Source organism: Somniosus microcephalus, chromosome 12, assembly GCF_052327205.1.
Source record: "Somniosus microcephalus isolate GS21.2 chromosome 12, FLI_Smic_1.0, whole genome shotgun sequence".
In the NCBI taxonomy this organism is placed as follows: domain Eukaryota; kingdom Metazoa; phylum Chordata; class Chondrichthyes; order Squaliformes; family Somniosidae; genus Somniosus; species Somniosus microcephalus.
The window spans coordinates 37,758,339-37,778,841 of NC_140998.1; the positions used below are offsets into that span (position 1 = coordinate 37,758,339).

The 20,503-nt window shown below is 46.0% G+C and overlaps 1 protein-coding gene across 1 annotated transcript in view; it reads left to right on the forward strand.

Annotated features, from left to right (window-relative positions):
- Positions 1–245: 245 nt before the first annotated feature.
- LOC147109121 (protein phosphatase 1 regulatory subunit 37) overlaps positions 246–20,503 on the forward strand; it is a 414,327-nt gene continuing 394,069 nt past the window's right edge. The window contains exon 1 of the mRNA XM_086002746.1: positions 246–450. Coding sequence (XP_085858872.1) covers positions 246–450 — 205 coding nt within the window. The remainder of the gene's footprint in view (positions 451–20,503) is intronic.

A 20,503-nucleotide genomic window follows, 5' to 3' on the forward strand; every position in this document is an offset into this window, starting at 1 on the left:
CTGGTTACAAGGTATGGAACACTTAAAAATGTAAGTAAATATTTCGTTTATAAAAGAAAATAATTTGCACTGGCAGAATGTGAGGAAAACAAAATGAGTGTGGAACTTTATAGTTTCACAGACAGGTTCATGTGAACTTAGGTTGGTATTAAATTATTAAACTGCAGTTAAGATATCACGTGGACAGTTGTGTGAAACTTAAGAATGCTGTGTCTATGTTTTCACATCAGGCTTTGAACAATGAGATGAGTGCAACCAAAAAAGTCTGCACTGGAGAGCTGCAAACACCCACATCTTCTGACAATGTGGATGCCAAAGGTGACTGTACTGTTCAGCAGGATACAAGTCTAAATAGCAGATGGAAAATTAAACCAACAAAACATGTCTCTTTCCCTTCGGGGGAAGAGATTGTCTCTGGATCTGCAGAACCCTGGAACCCATGGGAAGCTGGTAAGTTCAGTGCACTATCGTGCTAACATGTTCATCTAAAGTTGAACCTTTTTACTACAAACTTCTGGGTACTGGTAAAGGAGCTCTAATGTGAAGTTTGTTCTACAACAACTTGCATTTATATAATGCTTTAATGTAGAAAAGTATCCCAAGGTGCTTCAAAGAGGTGTCATTTAAAAAAAAATGTTGCGAGTTCAGATCCCCTGCTTGTATGGAGCTTGAGTGGTAGCACTCTTGCCTTAAGTCAGAGGTTAGGGGTTCAAGTCCCACTTGAGCACAGAATGTAGGCTGACAGTCCAGTGTAGTACTGAAAGAGTGCCACGCTATGGAGGTGCTGTCTTATGGATTAGATGCTAAACTGTCTGCCCTCTCAGGTGGCTGTAAAAGATCCCATGACACTTTTCAAAGAAGAGCAGGAAAGTTCTCCTGATGTCACCGCCAACATTTATTCCTCAATCAATATAATTAAAACAGATTCTCTGGTCACAGCTGTTATGGGAGCTTGCTGTGCGCAAATTGACTGCTGCATTTCCCTACCTTATAACGGTGTCTAAAACTCAAAAGTACTTCATTATCTGTGAAATGCTTTCCGATGTCCTGAGGTCATGAAAGGCGTTATGTAATTGCAAGTTCTTTCTTAGAAGAAGTTTGTTATAATGTCCAAGATTACTATAGCAAAATAAGGATTGTCTTTTTCATTGAGGCTAAAATCAACCGCCAAAATTATGAAAATTGATCAAGACCGGGGGGAGAAATTCACTAACGATTTCAAACTTTTGAAAAATTCGCCGTTTGCGCTCCAAGAAGGAAGTGAAGCATTCAAAGACTCTTTCCCTCCCTTAAAGGGAAGGGCCAATGCTGCAGGCTCTGCAATATAAAAAGTACCTACCTGGACCACCAAGGCAGCCACGATCCCACGCGATTAGCCCAGCACTCAAGCAGAGTGCTGGGCTGATCGATCGTGGGCAGGAACCCACAAAAAAAACTGGAACAAGAAAGGTAGGTTTGTTTTTAATTACCTCGGTCACCTCGCCTTTAATCATCACCCCAGAAGCGGCCGGCCGCTCGATGCACGCCTCCTGCAGCTGTCGGTGTTTTCGACCGGCGCTGCTGCAGGGAGCAGAAGTCAATTTCGGGTCCGGGGCGCTACCGGGGAGATGCACACAGTGATGACGTCATGATCTCCAGGCGAAGGAGATCGGGGCGCAACGCTGTAGCGTTGCCGCAAAACTCCCGCCGAATATGACGGGAGTCAATGCCAGCGCCGCGCCCAGTCGCAAAGCCATTTGCCGCCCCCGGGGACACTAACGGGAGGCGCAAAGGCACCCAATTTCACCCCCCAGATCTTCAGCATGTTGAGTCTGAAGTGGCAAAACCATTGAAAATAAAAATGTATAAATAATGCATTGTAAAGGCTGCTGTAGTTTTATATTACTGTATGATTAGTTTGGTCGCTTTGGCCCTTTGAGGCAGTATGGCCATTGTGAATAATTATTAGTTTTTGATACCTATGCATGTTCACAGTACATACACAAGCTAGCAGGATTAGCATTTAGAGAATTAGGGTTGGAGATGTCTATGGCATAATTATATTCATGTTAAGTAACTTCTGTCACAGATGTTTACCCTCTAACTTTACTGTTTGCACTTTTTTAATGAATCCAACGTTATCAGCTACTTGAGATGCAACTAACAACTTTTGGTAATAAATAATTCTTCCATGCCTATAGCATATCTGTCCACAGTCAGTTTGAAGTGCAGCCTCAATTAATATGCCATTATTAAATTAAATATATGCAGTGGGGACCAGGGCTATTTGCAGTTGTACCACGGGGAGCATACCCAATACTGGCCTAAGATGTTATTATTACAATTCCCAATTTCACTGTAGTCAGTTTGCCTGTCTCAGCCAGCATCAGACTTTGCTGAAATTAGTTGTTCAATCAATATTAGAAATCACTCAATATATACCAGTACCCGGATTGTGGCAGAGTCGTTTCCGATAGGCGGCTTCCTGCGTGCGGACGCCTCCTAGTGGAAAAAATCTACGCACTTACCCGAGGGCTCCCGAGGTCTGGACACTTCCGATGCTGGGCCTCTCCACAGTCGAAATGCGCAGGGCCCACGTATCCCAGGAGCGCATGCGGTTCGCAAGCGTCCCTAGGATCACGTGGACCAGGCAAGCCAATGAAAGAAGGGAATTCCCCATCATATTTTTGACAGATAGAACCATCAAAAGTATGAAGGGGAATCACTGAAAAAAGACACTAAAACATTAAATAAATTTTTTGAAAACCATCATGTTTTTAAAATGAGTTAAAATTACATTAAATTAAAACATTTTAAACAAATTTAATTTTTTGAAAAAAATAATTAAGGTTTTTTACGGGGCTAAAAATAAACTTACCTTTTTTAAAAGTAATTTAAAATGATAAATGAGTGGAAAAAAAATTATTTAAAAAAAGTTTTTAAAACTCTTATGCTGGTAAAAGCAGGCCTTACACCTGGTAAAAGCAGTTTTCAGCGGGCGGAGGTTCTGCAGAAAGCGGAACTCTCCACCCCGCAGAGGCCGTAAGATTACCGTACAAATCTAAGCTGCGGCCTGTGTGATTTACATGTCATAACCAGCGGGGAGGGTCTCAAAATTATAGGCCAGGTGCCTGATTTCCCTCCTTGTCTTTAGGTTGGATGAGTGTGTGACGAAGTTACCCTAACTATTGCTTGCCACTGTCTAGCATGTTGGCAGCAAGCACAATGAGCCCCACCTTTGGCTTAAGTCACATCCCACACTTCAGTAATCCTGAGCTGTCATATATGGATTCTGCCAATTTATCTGTGCCGCCAAAAGCCTTTTGTCGTAATAAGACCATAAGAACATAAGAAATAGGAGCAGGAGTCGGCCATTTGGCTCCTCGAGCCTGCTCCACCATTCAATAAGATCATGGCTGATCTGATCTTGGCCTCAACTCCACTTCCCTGCCCGCTCCCCATAACCCTTGACTCCCCTGTAGCTCAAATAACTGTCTATCTCCACCTTGAATATATTCACTGACTCAGCCTCCACAGCTCTCTGGGGTAGAGAATTCCAAAGATTCACGATCCTCTGAGAGAAGAAATTCCTCCTCATCGCTGTTTTAAATGGGTGACCCCTTATCCTGAAACTATGCCCCCACTAGATTCTAGGTTCTGCAGCATTCTGTAGTCTCTCTCCATTTAAATAATATTTTGCTTTTCTGTTCTTCCTACCAAAGTGGATAACCTCACATTTTCCCACACTATACTCCATCTGCCAAATGTTTGCCCACTCACCTAACCTATTTTTATCACTTTGCAGACACTTTGGGCTCGAATTTCATCGGGCCCGAATTTCATCGGGCCGTTGAGGTGGGACTGGAGGCGTGTGGGGGGTTAAAATCGCGAAATCGGGGGGCACGAACCCATCCCACCCCCAACCCGCCTCCATGCCCGTTTCCCAGGAGGCATTTACCCGACCTGTCAAAATCTGCAGCATTCTGCTTTCTGTTCTGGAGAGATCTCTAAATCAGCCTGAGAGGAAGGAATTAACTTAGAGTACAGATTGTCAGTGTTTGACAGCTTCAAACAGCTGTCAAACGCTGGTATTTCATCTGTCAGAAGCTCTTGACAGATGAAATGTCAATCTGTGATGTAACCTGTTGCCGGGTGGCCCTTTATTGGCCTGCTGAGTGTGATGAAATATGTCATTCATCAGACTCTGTATTTAACTACATATATTGTATTGCCTGCTCCTGTGTTTGTATTGCCTGCTCCTGTGTTTTACCTTGTATTGTATATAGTGCACCGCCCCCTTTCTCCCCATTGGGTGTGTCGGCTCCGCCCATACCTGGCCCTACTTAAGACAAGCCCAGGCTTGTCTTGCAGCAGAACAGCAGAATGCTAGGTGAAGACACAGGCATCTTTCTTTGCTAATAAAAGCCTTGTTTTATCCAGTTAACTTTGAGCCTTGAAGTTATTGAGGCGCATCACTGAGCCCACTGGGCGGGCTCAACAAGGTCAATCAAGTGAAAATCAAGTGGGTTGGCCACAACTCGATGGAGGCGGGACTACAACCCCAAAAGTTGTAGTCCCGCCTCCTACACGCCTCCATTGATAAAATCCAGCCCCTGGTGTCCTCCTCACAACTTGCTTTCCCACCTATCTTTGTTACAGTACACTTGGTTGCTTCATCCAAGTCATTAATATAGATTGTAAATAGTTGCGGCACCAGCACCGATCCCTGTGGCACCCCACTAGTTACAGTTTGCCAACCTGAAAATGACCCATTTATCCCAACTCTCTGTTTTCTGTTAGTTAGCCAATCCTCTATCCATGCTAATATATTACCCCCAACCCTGTGAGCTCTTATCTTGTGTAGTAACCTTTTATGTGGCACCTTATCAAATGCCTTTTGGAAATCCAAATACACGACATCTATTGGTTCCCCTTTATCCAACCTGCTCATTACATCCTCAAAGAACTCTAGTAAATTTGTCAAACACGATTTCTCTTTCATAAAACCATGTTGACTCTGCTTGATTGTATTATGATTTTCTAAATGTCCTGCTACTCCTTCCTTAATAATTCTTAATAATGGATTCCAGCATTTTCCCAATGACAGATGTTAAGCTAACTGGCGTATAGATTCCTGCTTTCTGTCTCCCTCCTTTCTTAAATAGGGGAGGTACATTTGCAGTTTTCCAATCTGCTGGGACCTCTCCAGAATCCTGGGAATTTGGGTAGATTACAACTAATGCATCCACTATCTCTGCAGCCACTTCTTTTAAGACCCTAGGATGCAGGCCATCAGGTCCAGGGGAATTGTCAGCCTTTAGTCACATTAGTTTGCCTAGTACTTTTTCTCTAGTGATGGTGATTGTTTTAAGTTCCTCCCTCCCTATAGCACCTTGATTATCAATTATTAGTGGGATGCTTTTAGTGTCTTCTACTGTGAAAACTGATACAAAATATTTGTTTAAAGTCTCTGCCATTTCCCTGTTTCCCATTATTAATTCCCCAGTCTTATCCTCTAAGGGACCAACATTTACTTTAGCTACTCTCCTCCTTATTATATACCTGTAGAAGCTCTTACTGTCTTTTTTATATTTTTTGCTAGTTTACTCTCATAATCTATCTTCTCCCTCTTTATTATTTTTTTAGTCATCCTTTGCTGGTTTCTAAAAATTTCCCAATCCTCTGGCCTACCACTAATCTTCGCAACATTGTATGCCTTTTCTTTCAATTTGATATCATCCTTAACTTCCTTAGTTAGCCACGGATGGTTCATCCTTCTCATAGAGTCTTTCTTTCTCACTGGAATAAACCTTTGCTGAGAGTTATGAAATATCTCCTTAAATGCCTGCCATTGCTTATTTACCGTCTTACCCTTTAATCTATTTTCCCAGTCCACTTTAGCCAACTCTGTCTTCATACCTTTGTAATTGCCTTTACTTAAGTTTAGGACACTAGTTTCAGAGCTATGTTTCTCACCCTCAAACTGAATTTGAAATTCTATCATGCTATGATCACTCTTCCCTCCTTTACACTGAGATCATTAATTAATCCTGTCTCACTACACATTACCAGATCTAAAATAGCCTGCTCCCTGGTTGGTTCTACAATGTATTCTAAGAAACCATCCTGAATATCCTCTATGAACTCGTCCTCAAGGCTACCCTTGCCAAGTTGATTTGTCCAATCTATATGAAGATTAAAATCGCCCATGATTATTACAATACCTTTCTTACAAGCCTCCCATTATTTCTTGATTTATACTCTGTAGCTACTGTTAGGGGGTCTATAGATTACTCCCACCAGTGACTTCTTTCCCTTACTATTTCTCATCTCCACCCAAACTAATTCTACATCATGATCTTCTGAGCCAATATCATTTCTCACCACTACACTGATCTCATCCTTTATTAACAGAGCTACCCCACCTCCTTTTCCTTTCTGCCTATCCTTCCGAAATGTCAAATACCCCTGAATATTCAATTCCCAGCCTTGGTCACCTTGCAACCACATCTCTGTAATGGCTATCAGATTGTACCCTATTATTTCTATTTGTGCCATCAACTCTTCTATCTTGTTACAAATGCTGCATGCATTTAGATAAAGAGCCTTTAATTTTGTCTTTTTACCGTTTTTCTCTACTCTGATTCTATTTGCTGGTGCACTCTTAGGTTTGTATGCGCTGTCTCTTCCTGTCACACTCTGGTTATCATTACCCCTATCGCTACCCTGCACTATTGCCTTCTCCTTTCTCTTTGACTTTCTAAATACCGCTCCATCTGAACCCTTCCCCTCACTTTTTAGTTTAAAGCCCTATCTACAGCCCTAGTTATTCGATTCGCCAGGACACTGGTCCCAGCATGGTTCAAGTGAAGCCCATCCCAACGGAACAGTTCCCTCTTTCCCCAGTACTGGTGCCAGTGCCCCATAAGTCAAAACCCATTTCTCCCAATCTTTGAGCCACGCATTCAACTCTCTGCTCTTATTGACCCTATGCCAATTTGCTCGTGGTTCAGGTAGTAATCCAGAGATTATTACCTTTGTGGTTCTGCTTTTTAATTTGGATCCAAGCTCCTCAAACTCCATCAGCAGAACTGCTTTCTTAGTCCTACCTATGTTGTTGGTTCCTACATGGACCATGGCAACTGGATCCTCCTCCTCCTACTCCAAGTTCCTCTCCAGCCCCAAGGAGATGTCGATAACCCTGGCACCAGGCAGGCAACACAACCTTTGGGACTCACGCTCTTGGCTGCAGAGAACAGTATCTATCCCCCTAACTATACTGACCCTACCACTACTGCATCAAAGACCCTACCCACCCCAGCCACAGTCTGTTCGCCCTCCTGCCATCTGGGGGACGCTACAGATGCATTCGCACCCGTACGACCAGATTTAGGAACAGCTTCTTTCTCAGGGCTGTCATCCTACTGAACTCCACAAATAAACTCTAAAGCCTGCACATCTGCCAATGCACTTTATTATGGTTATGTTTATGTTAATGTATTACAAGCCAAATGTATGTTGAATGTTTAAATGTCTTAATCTAAATGTACACTCTCGGGAGCCGCAAGCCTACATCTCGTTGTACTGCACTTGTGCACTAACAATGACAATAAAGTTGATTATTATTATTATTATGAACTTGAATGGCCCCCTGAACCACGGTGCTGTGGTCAGTTTGCTCATCTTCCCTGCAGTCCCTGCTCTCGTCCACACAGGCTGCAAGAACCTCGTATCTGTAGGACAAGTGCAAAGGCTGAGGCTCCTTCAATGCTACCTTCTGGATCCCCATACCTGCCTCACTCACAGTCACACCCTTCTGTCCCTGACCACGGAACAAATTTGAAGTATTTAACCTAAGGGGTGTGACTGCCTCCTGGAACAAAGTGTCCAGGTAACTCTCCCCCTCCCTGATGCATCGCAGTGTCCGAAGCTCAGACTCCAGCTCATCAACTCTGAGTTGAAGTTCCTTGAGCTGCAGACACTTACTGCAGATGTGGTCGCTGTGATGAAATATTCCATTCATCACTGCCTGTGACTGTGGTTGGTTTCAGGTTTCCCCTCACCATTGTATTGCCTGTGACTGTGGTTGGTTTCAGGTTTCTCCTCACCATTGTATTGTATATTGGAATGTATGGAATGTGTTGTGTGTAGGGCTCCGCCCATACCTGGCCTCTATGTAAGCCAGCTCAGTCTGGCCTCATATCCAGTACTGCAGAGCTCCAGATGGAAGATACCTCTCTCCACTGCGTGTTATCTTCTAAGTTAATAAAAGCCTTGTTTTGTTCCGCCAACATCGAGTCTCGGGATTATTGAGGCACATCAGTCGCCGTGCATCACACTGGTGTCCACCAGTTCCCACATGCTACAGCTGCAACACATCACCTGCCCTGCCATCTCTATTGTATTTTATTTAACGAATTAGGTTTACAAGTTTGGAATATCACTTACTTATCTATGTTTAGTTTTTAATCTAAAATCACGGCTCTTAATTTAAACCAATGCCCTAGTTTAGAGAAAGAGAGAAAAAAAGAGAAGTACTCACCAACCAATCACTTGTCTGCTTTCCTGTGATGTCATACTTAGTTTTTTTTTCCCCTTTCACAGGTCCGTTCACTCCGCAGGCAGGCAGCTGCTCCCGCTCCCGCTCTCGGCTCTGTTTAAATCAGCGTCTCCCGCTCTCGGCTCTGTTTAAATCAGCCTCTCCCGCTCTCGGCTCTGTTTAAATCAGCCTCTCCCGCTCTCGGCTCTGTTTAAATCAGCCTCTCCCGCTCTCGGCTCTGTTTAAATCAGCCTCTCCCGCTCTCGGCTCTGTTTAAATCAGCCTCTCCCGCTCTCGGCTCTGTTTAAATCAGCCTCTCCCGCTCTCGGCTCTGTTTAAATCAGCCTCTCCAGCTCTCGGCTCTGTTTAAATCAGCCTCTCCCGCTCTCGGCTCTGTTTAAATCAGCCTCTCCCGCTCTCGGCTCTGATTAAATCAGCCTCTCCCGCTCTCGGCTCTGTTTAAATCAGCCTCTCCCGCTCTCGGCTCTGATTAAATCAGCCTCTCCCGCTCTCGGCTCTGTTTAAATCAGCCTCTCCCGCTCTCGGCTCTGTTTAAATCAGCCTCTCACGCTCTCGGCTCTGTTTAAATCAGCCTCTCCCGCTCTCGGCTCTGATTAAATCAGCCTCTCCCGCTCTCGGCTCTGATTAAATCAGCCTCTCCCGCTCTCGGCTCTGTTTAAATCAGCCTCTCCCGCTCTCGGCGCTGTTTAAATCAGCCTCTCCCGCTCTCGGCTCTGTTTAAATCAGCCTCTCCCGCTCTCGGCTCTGTTTAAATCAGCCTCTCCCGCTCTCGGCGCTGTTTAAATCAGCCTCTCACGCTCTCGGCTCTGTTTAAATCAGCCTCTCCCGCTCTCGGCTCTGTTTAAATCAGCCTCTCCCGCTCTCGGCTCTGTTTAAATCAGCCTCTCCCGCTCTCGGCTCTGTTTAAATCAGCCTCTCCCTCTCTCGGCTCTGTTTAAATCAGCCTCTCCCGCTCTCGGCTCTGTTTAAATCAGCCTCTCCCGCTCTCGGCACTGTTTAAATCAGCCTCTCCCGCTCTCGGCACTGTTTAAATCAGCCTCTCCCGCTCTCGGCACTGTTTAAATCAGCCTCTCCCGCTCTCGGCTCTGTTTAAATCAGCCTCTCCTGCTCTCGCCGCTGTTTAAATCAGCCTCTCCTGCTCTTGGCTCTGTTTAAATCAGCCTCTCCCGCTCTCGGCTCTGTTTAAATCAGCCTCTCCCGCTCTCGGCTCTGTTTAAATCAGCCTCTCCCGCTCTCGGCTCTGTTTAAACCAGCTTCTCCCGCTCTCGGCTCTGTTTAAATCAGCCTCTCCCACTCTCGGCGCTGTTTAAATCAGCCTCTCCCGCTCTGGGCTCTGTTTAAATCAGCCTCTCCCGCTCTCGGCTCTGTTTAAATCAGCCTCTCCCACTCTCGGCTCTGTTTATATCAGCCTCTCCCGCTCTCGGCTCTGATTAAATCAGCCTCTCCCGCTCTCGGCTCTGTTTAAATCAGCCTCTCCCGCTCTCGGCTCTGATTAAATCAGCCTCTCCCGCTCTCGGCTCTGTTTAAATCAGCCTCTCCCGCTCTCGGCTCTGATTAAATCAGCCTCTCCCGCTCTCGGCTCTGATTAAATCAGCCTCTCCCGCTCTCGGCTCTGTTTAAATCAGCCTCTCCCGCTCTCGGCGCTGTTTAAATCAGCCTCTCCCGCTCTCGGCTCTGTTTAAATCAGCCTCTCCCGCTCTCGGCGCTGTTTAAATCAGCCTCTCCTGCTCTTGGCTCTGTTTAAATCAGCCTCTCCCGCTCTCGGCTCTGTTTAAATCAGCCTCTCCTGCTCTTGGCTCTGTTTAAATCAGCCTCTCCCGCTCTCGGCTCTGTTTAAATCAGCCTCTCCCGCTCTCGCCATTGTTTAAATCAGCCTCTCCCGCTCTCGGCTCTGTTTAAATCAGCCTCTCCCGCTCTCGGCTCTGTTTAAATCAGCCTCTCCCGCTCTCGGCTCTGTTTAAATCAGCCTCTCCTGCTCTCGGCTCTGTTTAAATCAGCCTCTCCCGCTCTCGGCTCTGTTTAAATCAGCCTCTCCCGCTCTCGGCTCTGTTTAAATCAGCCTCTCCTGCTCTCGGCTCTGTTTAAATCAGCCTCTCCCGCTCTCGGCTCTGTTTAAATCAGCTTCTCCCGCTCTCGGCTCTGTTTAAATCAGCCTCTCCCACTCTCGGCGCTGTTTAAATCAGCCTCTCCCGCTCTCGGCTCTGTTTAAATCAGCCTCTCCCGCTCTCGGCTCTGTTTAAATCAGCCTCTCCCGCTCTCGGCGCTGTTTAAATCAGCCTCTCCCGCTCTCGGCTCTGTTTAAATCAGCCTCTCCCGCTCTCGGCTCTGTTTAAATCAGCCTCTCCCGCTCTCGGCTCTGTTTAAATCAGCTTCTCCCGCTCTCGGCTCTGTTTAAATCAGCCTCTCCCGCTCTCGGCTCTGTTTAAATCAGCCTCTCCCGCTCTCGGCTCTGTTTAAATCAGCCTCTCCCGCTCTCGGCTCTGATTAAATCAGACTCTCCCGCTCTCGGCTCTGTTTAAATCAGCCTCTCCCGCTCTCGCCGTTGTTTAAATCAGCCTCTCCCTCTCTCGGCTCTGTTTAAATCAGCGTTTCCCGCTCTCGGCTCTGTTTAAATCAGCCTCTCCCGCTCTCGGCTCTGTTTAAATCAGCCTCTCCCGCTCTCGGCGCTGTTTAAATCAGCCTCTCCCTCTCTCGGCTCTGTTTAAATCAGCCTCTCCCGCTCTCGGCTCTGTTTAAATCAGCCTCTCCCGCTCTCGCCGTTGTTTAAATCAGCCTCTCCCGCTCTCGGCTCTGTTTAAATCAGCCTCTCCCGCTCTCGGCACTGTTTAAACCAGCCTCTCCCGCTCTCGCAGTTGTTTAAATCAGCCTCTCCCGCTCTCGGCTCTGTTTAAATCAGCCTCTCCCGCTCTCGCCGTTGTTTAAATCAGCCTCTCCCGCTCTCGGCTCTGTTTAAATCAGCCTCTCCCGCTCTCGGCTCTGTTTAAATCAGCCTCTCCCGCTCTCGCCGTTGTTTAAATCAGCCTCTCCCGCTCTCGGCTCTGTTTAAATCAGCCTCTCCCGCTCTCGGCTCTGTTTAAATCAGCCTCTCCTACTCTCGGCTCTGTTTAAATCAGCCTCTCCTGCTCTCAGCTCTGTTTAAATCAGCCTCTCCCGCTCTCGGCGCTGTTTAAATCAGCCTCTCCTGCTCTCAGCTCTGTTTAAATCAGCCTCTCTCGCTCTCGGCTCTGTTTAAATCAGCCTCTCCTGCTCTCGGCGCTGTTTAAATCAGCCTCTCCCGCTCTCGGCTCTGTTTAAATCGACCTCTCCTGCACTCGGCGCTGTTTAAATCAGCCTCTCCCGCTCTCGGCGCTGTTTAAACCAGCCTCTCCTGCTCTCGGCTCTGTTTAAATCAGCATCTCCCGCTCTCGGCGCTCTTTGAGCCACTGCTCCCGCTCTCGGCGCTCTTTATACTGCTGCTCCCGCTCTCGGCGCTCTTTATACTGCTGCTCCCATTCTCGGCGCTCTTTATACCGCTGCTCCCACTCTCGGCGCTCTTTGTACCGCTGCTCCCACGCTTGGCGCTCTTTATACTGCTGCTCCCACTCTCGGCGCTCTTTATATCGCTGCTCCCGCTCTTTGGATTTCGTGCACAAATCTTTGAAGGTGGCAGGACAGGTTAACAAAGCAGTTAATAAAGCATATTGGATCCAGGGCTTTGTAAATAGCGGCATAGAGTACAAAAGCCAGGAAGTTATGCTAAAGCTAAAAAAAAAGCTTGTTCGGCCCCAGCTGGAGTATTGGGCGTGAAACTCGGAATGTGTAGTGCTGGCCATTAAGGCCTGTTTTACTGAAAAAATGGTGGCTTTTGAACTTATTTTTTCCTTTTATTGGAGTAGTGGCTTGGTGCAATACATTTAAAAGTTGTTAAAATATGCAGGGAGTGCTGCTGGATGCTTGCAAGGCTTTGGATGTTAAAGGAAGGCCTCTGAGAACACCACTTGCTCTAGTTGCAGTCCCTTTTGGGCTGCAACATCTCATGGAGATGAAGCAGAGGCAGCAAAGGGAACAAGCTGCTTGCAGAGGGAAGAAGAAGAAGAAGGAGAAGAGGAGGAAGCAGAAGAGGAGGAAGCGGAAGGAAGGAGGCAACCCAGACAGCCTCTTTCTGGCCGGGATCTCCGGGATCGAATCATCTGCCTGCGGTACCAGTGAACACAACCCCAATTCTACTTTCAACATTTGTCGCACACCTTACCTCCCCTCTGTTACTGACCATCACAGCGTCCTCTTGGGCACAATGCTGAAATAAAAGCCACCACAAAGCAAACTTTCCTATACAACTTTATCCATATATGCATTCAATATTACATCGAAAAATCAACCAGTCACCCTTGTGCATTCCCTTAGTGAATGTGTTATGTGTGCCTTTGCCTATCCTAGTGATGTTAAGCAGTGCTAACCCAGTGGCTGCAGCATGGCTGGTGGAAGGCTGCTGACTTTCAGTGGGGACATTGCAACTGGCCTTGCAGGATGACTTCGAGGAGCTGGTGGCTGGGAGTGTGAAATCAAATGACAGTGTTTCTTCTTCTTCACTCTCCTCTCCCTCTTCTTGGTGAACTACTGGCTGGACAGGCTGTATTTATTTGGTGTCTGAAATGAGGAAGGCACAAGGGTAGGGATGTGGTGAGGGGATGGCGGGAAAGCAAGAGGTGCATGCTTATACCACGTGCAGCTTGTACATCAGAAGAGATTGTGATGTTCCCGATGGCCGGGGAGTGCAGAACCAGGGGTCACAGTCTAAGGATAAGGGGTAAGCTATTTAGGACAGAGATGAGGAGGAATTTCTTCACCCAGAGAGTGGTGAACCTGTGGAATTCTCTACCACAGAAGGCAGTTGAGGCCAATTCATTAAATATATTCAAGAAGGAGTTAGATATATATCTTAAGGCTAAAGGGATCAAGGGATATGGGGAGAAGGCAGGGACAGAGTACTGAATTTGGATGATCAGCCATGATCTCATTGCATGGCGGAGCAGGCTCGAGGGGCCGAATGGCCTACTCCTGCTCCTATGTTCTATTTTTCTATGTTTCTGGCCCACCTCCAATCAATCTTCCCAAGTGTCGGGTCCCCAATTTGCACATGAACCCAACACCTAGCAGCGGGAAGAGGATTATAGCCACTTAACTTTAACTGCTTGTTAACAGGCTTTTTGCAATTTTGACACTTCTACTGTGGGTTTCCCAACATCCGTACACCACGCCAGGTAATTGTGGCGTGCTGTGGGGCTACTGTCATGTTTCTGCATTAATGACAGCTGCAGAAGTGGTGTGAAGGATCCAATGGTGCACTGGTGAGTTTCAGAGGTAAGATAATGTTGAGAAAATAATTTTTAATGCATTTACACTTTTCTGTAGGTAACAAGTTTTGATTTGTATGTGTAGTCCCACCTCATTGGGAGAAACTCTCTCACCAGTGACAGATCGCTTCTGTAACCTCACCTGCAGCTGCCATCTGTTCTAGCCTAAGGAAGGAGTCACTGGACAGCCTGATTGCTGTCAAGCACTGAGAAATCAGCTGTCAAAAAAAATGTGCGTGGCCCCTTTAAGAAAACCGGCATATGATGCGTCATCAACTGACGTCATCTGACCGGCTTCCTCTTAATTGGCCGGCACGCCCGCAGGACGGGCTTAACAAGGCCAATTGATGCAAAATCATGTTTGTGTTTCTGATGTCGTTGGGGACGGGACTGGAATCCGGAAGGCAGCTGTCCCGCACCCAAGCCGCCTTGAACCCAAAAATCATGGCCAAAGAGTTTGCAAAGGGATATAGATAGGTTAAGTGAGTGGACAAAAATTTGGCAGATGGGGTATAATGTGGGAAAATGTGAGGTTATACACTTTGGTAGGAAGAATAGAAAATAGGTACAGCAAGTAATTAGGAAGTCAAATGGAATGTTGGCCTTTATTGCTAGGGGGATGGAGTATACAAGTAGAGACGTCTTGCTACAACTGTACAGGGCATTGGTGAGACTACACCTAGAGTACTGCGTACAGTTCTGGCCTCCTTATTTAAGGAGGGATATACTTGCATTGGAGGCAGTTCAGAGAAGGTTCTCGAGGTTGATTCCTGAGATGAAGGGGTTGTCTTATGAGGAAAGGTTGAGTAGGTTGGGCCTATACACATTGGGCCTGAAATTTGGGTTGGAGGCTTCCCGTGGGCGCAAGCCCCCGACCTGCACTTACTCAGCGCGCCGGCCGTTGTGCTGTGGGCCCGCGTGGGATTCCGATCCTGGGCCTCCTCCAACTGCCGGTGTGCGGTGCTCGCGTATCCCAAGGGCACAACTAGTTTGCAGCGTCCCCTGGGATCACGTGGGCCATGGGGAGCCAATTGGAGCAGGGAATCTCTATTCATAGATTTGACAGGAAGACCTGTCAAATCTATGAATAGAGATCGGCCCCAAAACCTAAGTAAAACTTCAAATAATTTTTTTTTTAAATCACATTTTTAAAATAACTAAATTTAAACAAAAATTAAAATTTAAAAAAAAATTAATTAAAGTTTTTAACGGGGCGAAAAATAAACGTACCTTTCTTTAAAGTATTTTAAAATGATAAACCTGTGGAAAAATTTTACTTAATTAACTTCTCACCTTGTTAAAAGCAGGCCTTGCTCCTGATTTTTCCATGCGCAGCTGTTAGGGACTTACCCGCACGGAGAAAGCTGTAAAAAAATCGGAAGTTCCAGGTCTACGTGCTGCCTCTCCAGCGCTCGCGTTTGACCTGTGAACCCCTTCCTTCAAGGGAACGGAAGTTCCGGTTTCCAGCGCATGCGCAGTGCATGCGCGAAACCGGCACTTCCGTTGGCCTTACGGATGAGTACATAACGCGTACTCACCCGTGGGGACCCGAATTTCTGGCAGAAGAATGAGAGGTGATCTTATTGAAACATATAAGATTCTGAGGGGGCTTGACAGGGTAGATGCTGAGAGGATGTTTCCCCTCATGGGGGAATCGAGAACTCGGGGGCATAGTTTCAGAATAAGGGGTCGCCCATTTAAAACGGAGATGAGGAGAAATTTCTTCTCTCAGAGGGTCGTGAATCTTTGGAATTCTCTACCCCAGAGAGCTGTGGAGGCTGAATCATTGAATATATTCAAGGCTGAGATTGACAGATTTTTGAACTACAGGGGAGTCAAGGGTTATGGGGAACAGGCAGAAAAGTGCAGTTAAGGCCAAGATCAGATCAGCTATGACCTTTTTGAATGGCGGAGTGGGCTCGAGGGGCCGAATGGCCTACTCCTGCTCCTATTTCTTATGTTCTTATGTTTAAAGTTATGAAGTGTTTAGACATTGTAAATAAAGAGAAACTGTTTCTAATGGCTGAAGGATCGATAATGAGAGAGCACAGATTTAAGGTGATTGGCAAAAGAACCAGAGATGACATGAGGAAAAACCTTTTTATGCAACGAGTGGTTAGGATTTGGAATGCACTGCCTGATAGGGTGGTGGAGACAGATTCAATAGTAACCTTCAAAAGGGAATTGGATGAATACTTGAAGGAGAAAACAATGCAGGGATATGGGGAAAGAGCAGCGGAGTGGGACTAACTGGATTGCTCTTTGAAAGAGCCGGCACAGACTCGATGGGCCGAATAACCTCCCTCGGTGCTGTACTATTCTATGATTGTATGAAATATCTTAGAGAACTAGGGTTTCAAATGCCCATCACACAATTATTCATATTTGTTGTTCTGTCTTGTGTAACCGGTTTTTGCGGTGGCCAATTTCCTATGGCCCCTGCCGCAATCGCCAATTATTGTAAGTGGTTTCACCCTGCCCACAGCGAGCATGCAAACCGCCTTACTACAAGTTCTGGATGATAGGGATTACTGAGGACAGATTTGAACATGGACAGTGTTTTCGGGCTCACCCGTACGGTGTTTATTAAGATTGACAAAACCACTCCACTCACATACAGTACAGTTTAAAACTGTACAACCCTGACTTGTCCAACAAGCCCCTGCCATGCTGACTTACCACAGCCTAAAAACACCCTCCCATGAACTAAACTATCACAGGACCCTTCCAACGCTAAACCCCCTCTGGTTTGGTAGGAACATACAGGCACCCCCTCACATAGCTAAGTGATCTTGTGGATGTGTAGGCTTGGCAATGCTCACCTAGATTGCCCTTGATCTTGCTTGTAGCTTCCTCCCGTCCGTCTCAACTACCTGGTTCCGTACTGGCCTTGCGGCATGCGAGTCCCAGTCTGAGTCAAAGTCCGTCTCAGTTGGAAGAGCAAGGCTCAGCTCCTCTTGATGTTCCGGTGTGTGGAGGGCAGCAGAGAGAGAGAGAGCTATCTAAACTGTTCTCTAATACACAGACCACTGTCTGTAGTTTTAATGGACACATGGCCTCAGGGAAATGGTTTCCAGGCTTCCTCCCAGGTTTGGATGGTTTAGATCTCGTTTCGATCTCCCAGCCGATTAACTTAACAAGCTCATCTTCTCCAGAAACAATGAGTTGCCAGCCTCATTATTCATCGCTTGGGAGTGGGCCTCTCGGACCATTGTTCCCAAGGACAGTTCGTTACCATACGAATGCAACCTGGTTACGTCAGCCACCTTCAGCTTGAGTGGTTTTCCACTGCTTTCCCCCAAACAGCCTGTCCAGTTTTTAATAAGGGTATATGTTCATAATCTAAAAAAATCCATAGCATCTGGACTGACGGCTACACTTGTTTGCTCTCTGTAATCTTGTATTACGTGGTGTATTTGTACCCACAGTCCTCAAGAGAAGCTGACAGTTTTTTGCAATGCCAATAGATCATAGTCACAAAAGAGGTTACTGGTGAATTTGGTGGTTTCATTGCTGTGGGTGGGGCAGATACTGGGCTAAAGGTATTCAAACAGGGAGACGTGAAGTTCTTGAGGACCTTAGAGAGGAGAGGGAGGTTGGAGATAGGGTGGTATTTGGAGAGGGAAGAGGGATTGTAGGTGGGCTTTTTGACAAAGTGGGGTGAGCACAGTTTTGAAGGATGGGAGAACAGTGACATGAAAGGGAGCAATTGATAATGTCAGTGGGCCTTAAACTAAGGGAAGGTAGTTGTGTGGTTTGGATTTGGAACTGTATGGGTTGAGGGCTCAGGAGTTAAGTTTCATACAAGGGATGAGCTTGATCTGGAAGCAACTACAGGCTCAGGCTAGGGTAAGGAGAGAGCTTGTGGAGGGGGGCATTGGGGCGAACAAGCAGGTTAAGATAGCTGAGTGGATAGTTTCAATCATCGAGACTGAAATGCGCACGGGGAGCGGAGAGATGGACAGGGAGGAGGTTGGAAAGGTTTGTTCCTGGAGAGAGAGAGGTGGGCAGGAGCTGTATCAATAGATGGGAATGCGACAATGTGGGCTTCTACTTTTGGAGATCCAACGGCAGGAGCAACAGTGGATAAGTGGAGGATGCCTAGGATGGAGTTGAGGGAAGTCATGGGCCCGTAGAGGGGGAACTCAATCCTCGGATGGCAGGCGAGAAATTTGTAGGTGACAAAATTGCCCCAGTAAAGGAAATGAAAGCCAATAATTGATGTATTGGTACCTCAGATTGCCTCAACTACATACAGGTCTGTAACCACCAGTATTTCACACCTATATTCCATATGCTCCCTTCAGAGACAGTCCAAGTTTGGCAGATCAAAGTTCCGAATAGTGCTGCAAGTGTTTTTTCCACAGTGCAAGGAGACATAGTACAAATAAAATCACACCAACATCATTATCCTTTATGCAAATCCTAGTTCCAAAACTGAAAGCTCATAGTGATGAGTGCTGTAGTATTTTGAGTTTTTTTTCAACATCTGTTTACAGGTAAGTATTCTATTAAGTGTATATCTCATTAAAATGATTTATAAATGTTTTTCTTGTCAAATAACAACATATATTGACAGAATAAGAGCCTTATCTTTAGCACTGACTTGCACTGAGAAACATAATTACTAAGCATTTAGACATATGGTAAAACAGTAACGTGAGCTGCCTCAAAGCTACACTGCAGTGCAGTATGACACTGAAAAATTATGATACAAGCAATGATCTGAAAATTAAAATCCATCTTGTGCATCAAGTTCTTCTGTGTATCACCCACATACACTAAACTCACACTTGGGACATGATAAATAAATATTATAATGATGTTTGAATATTCAAAGCAAGATCCTTTGCTTTAGCAGTTAGCACTAATTTACGTTTTAGATCAAATATCATTATTGCATTATAACAACATTGTGAAACGGCAAAAATTATATGAAATCCTTACAGAGGACATTAGTTAGACTGGGTGGTACAGTGAGTTTACACAGTGCCCTTTTAGCCTTTGAGTCCTTGGTTTCAGCTCAGTCAGAATGTTGGGATGTAACTCTCCTGTCTCTGCTGTTTGTAAAGTGAAATGAGTTTGGGCAATCCCTTTTGATGTTTATTGCTCATTTTCTCCATCAATTCTTTCTCCTCTTCTTTTTCCTGTATTGGATCCCTATATTTCTACAGGTACTGGTAGCCCTCAAGTGACTTGTCCTTGTGGTCGTTATTCATAATTGAGGGCAAACAATGTGTATTGGCAGGCTATTTGGCTGTGGAGTACATCAAAGCTGAGCATGATCATGTCTTCATCATAGAAACATAGAAGATAGGAGCAGGAGTAGGCCATTTGGCCCCTCGAGCCTGCTCCGCCATTCAATGATCATCCAAATTCAGTACCCTGTCCCTGCCTTCTCCCCATATCCCTTGATCCCTTTAGCCTTAAGAAATATATCTAAATCCTTCTTGAATATATTTAATGAATTGGCCTCAACTGCCTTCTGTGGTAGAGAATTCCACAGGTTCACCACTCTCTGGGTGAAGAAATTCCTCCTCATCTCTGTCCTAAATGGCTTACCCCTTGTCCTTAGACTATGACCCCTGGTTCTGGACTCCCCGGCCATCAGGAACATCCTTCCTGCATCTAGTCTCTCTAGTCCTGATATAATTTTATAAGTTTCAATGAGATCCCCTCTCATTCTTCTAAACTCCAGTGAGTATAAGCCCAATAGATCCAATCTCTCCTCATACGTCATTCCTGCCATCCCAGGTATCAGTCTGGTGAATCTTCGCTGCACTCCCTCCATGGCAAGAACATCCTTCCAAGGCCCTGTACAACTGCAGCAAGACATCCTTGTTCCTGTACTCGAACCCTCTGGCTACAAAGGCCAACATACCATTTGCCTTCTTAACCGCCTGCTGCACCTGCATGCTTACCTTCAGCGACTGGTGCACAAGGACACCCAGGTCTCTTTGCACTTCCCCTTCTCCCAATCTATTGCCATTCAGATAATAATCTGCCTTCCTGTTTTTGCCACCAAAGTGGATAACCTCGCATTTATCCACATTATACTGCATCTGCCATGCTTCTGCCCAATCACCCAACCTGTCCAAATCATACTGGAGTTTCTCAGCATCCTCCTCACAGCACACACGCCCACCCAGCTTTGTGTCATCTGCAAACTTGGAGATATTACATCTAGTTCCCTCGTCTAGATCATTTATATATATTGTGAATAGCTGGGACCTAGGACCGATCCCTGCGGTACTCCACTAGTCACTGCCTGCCACTCGGAAAAAGACCCGTTTATTCCAACCCTTTGCTTCCTGTCTGCCAACCAGTTCTCTATCCAAGTCAGTACCTTGCCCCCAATCCCATGTGCCTTAACTTTATACGCTAATCTCTTATGCGGGACCTTATCGAAAGCCTTCTGAAAGTCCAAATACACCACTGATATGCCATCAATGACTCAAAGACAAGGATTCAACTGAAGGCTTTTAATCACTAAGAACATAGCAGTATAGCAGGTCTTCCCACATCGGGTTCGTCTGGTAGTAAGTGACTCATACAGCTCCTGAGACCTTTATATGGCAAAAGACAGGGGCGTAGCCAATACACACAATAGGAACAAAAGGGGGCGGTTCAC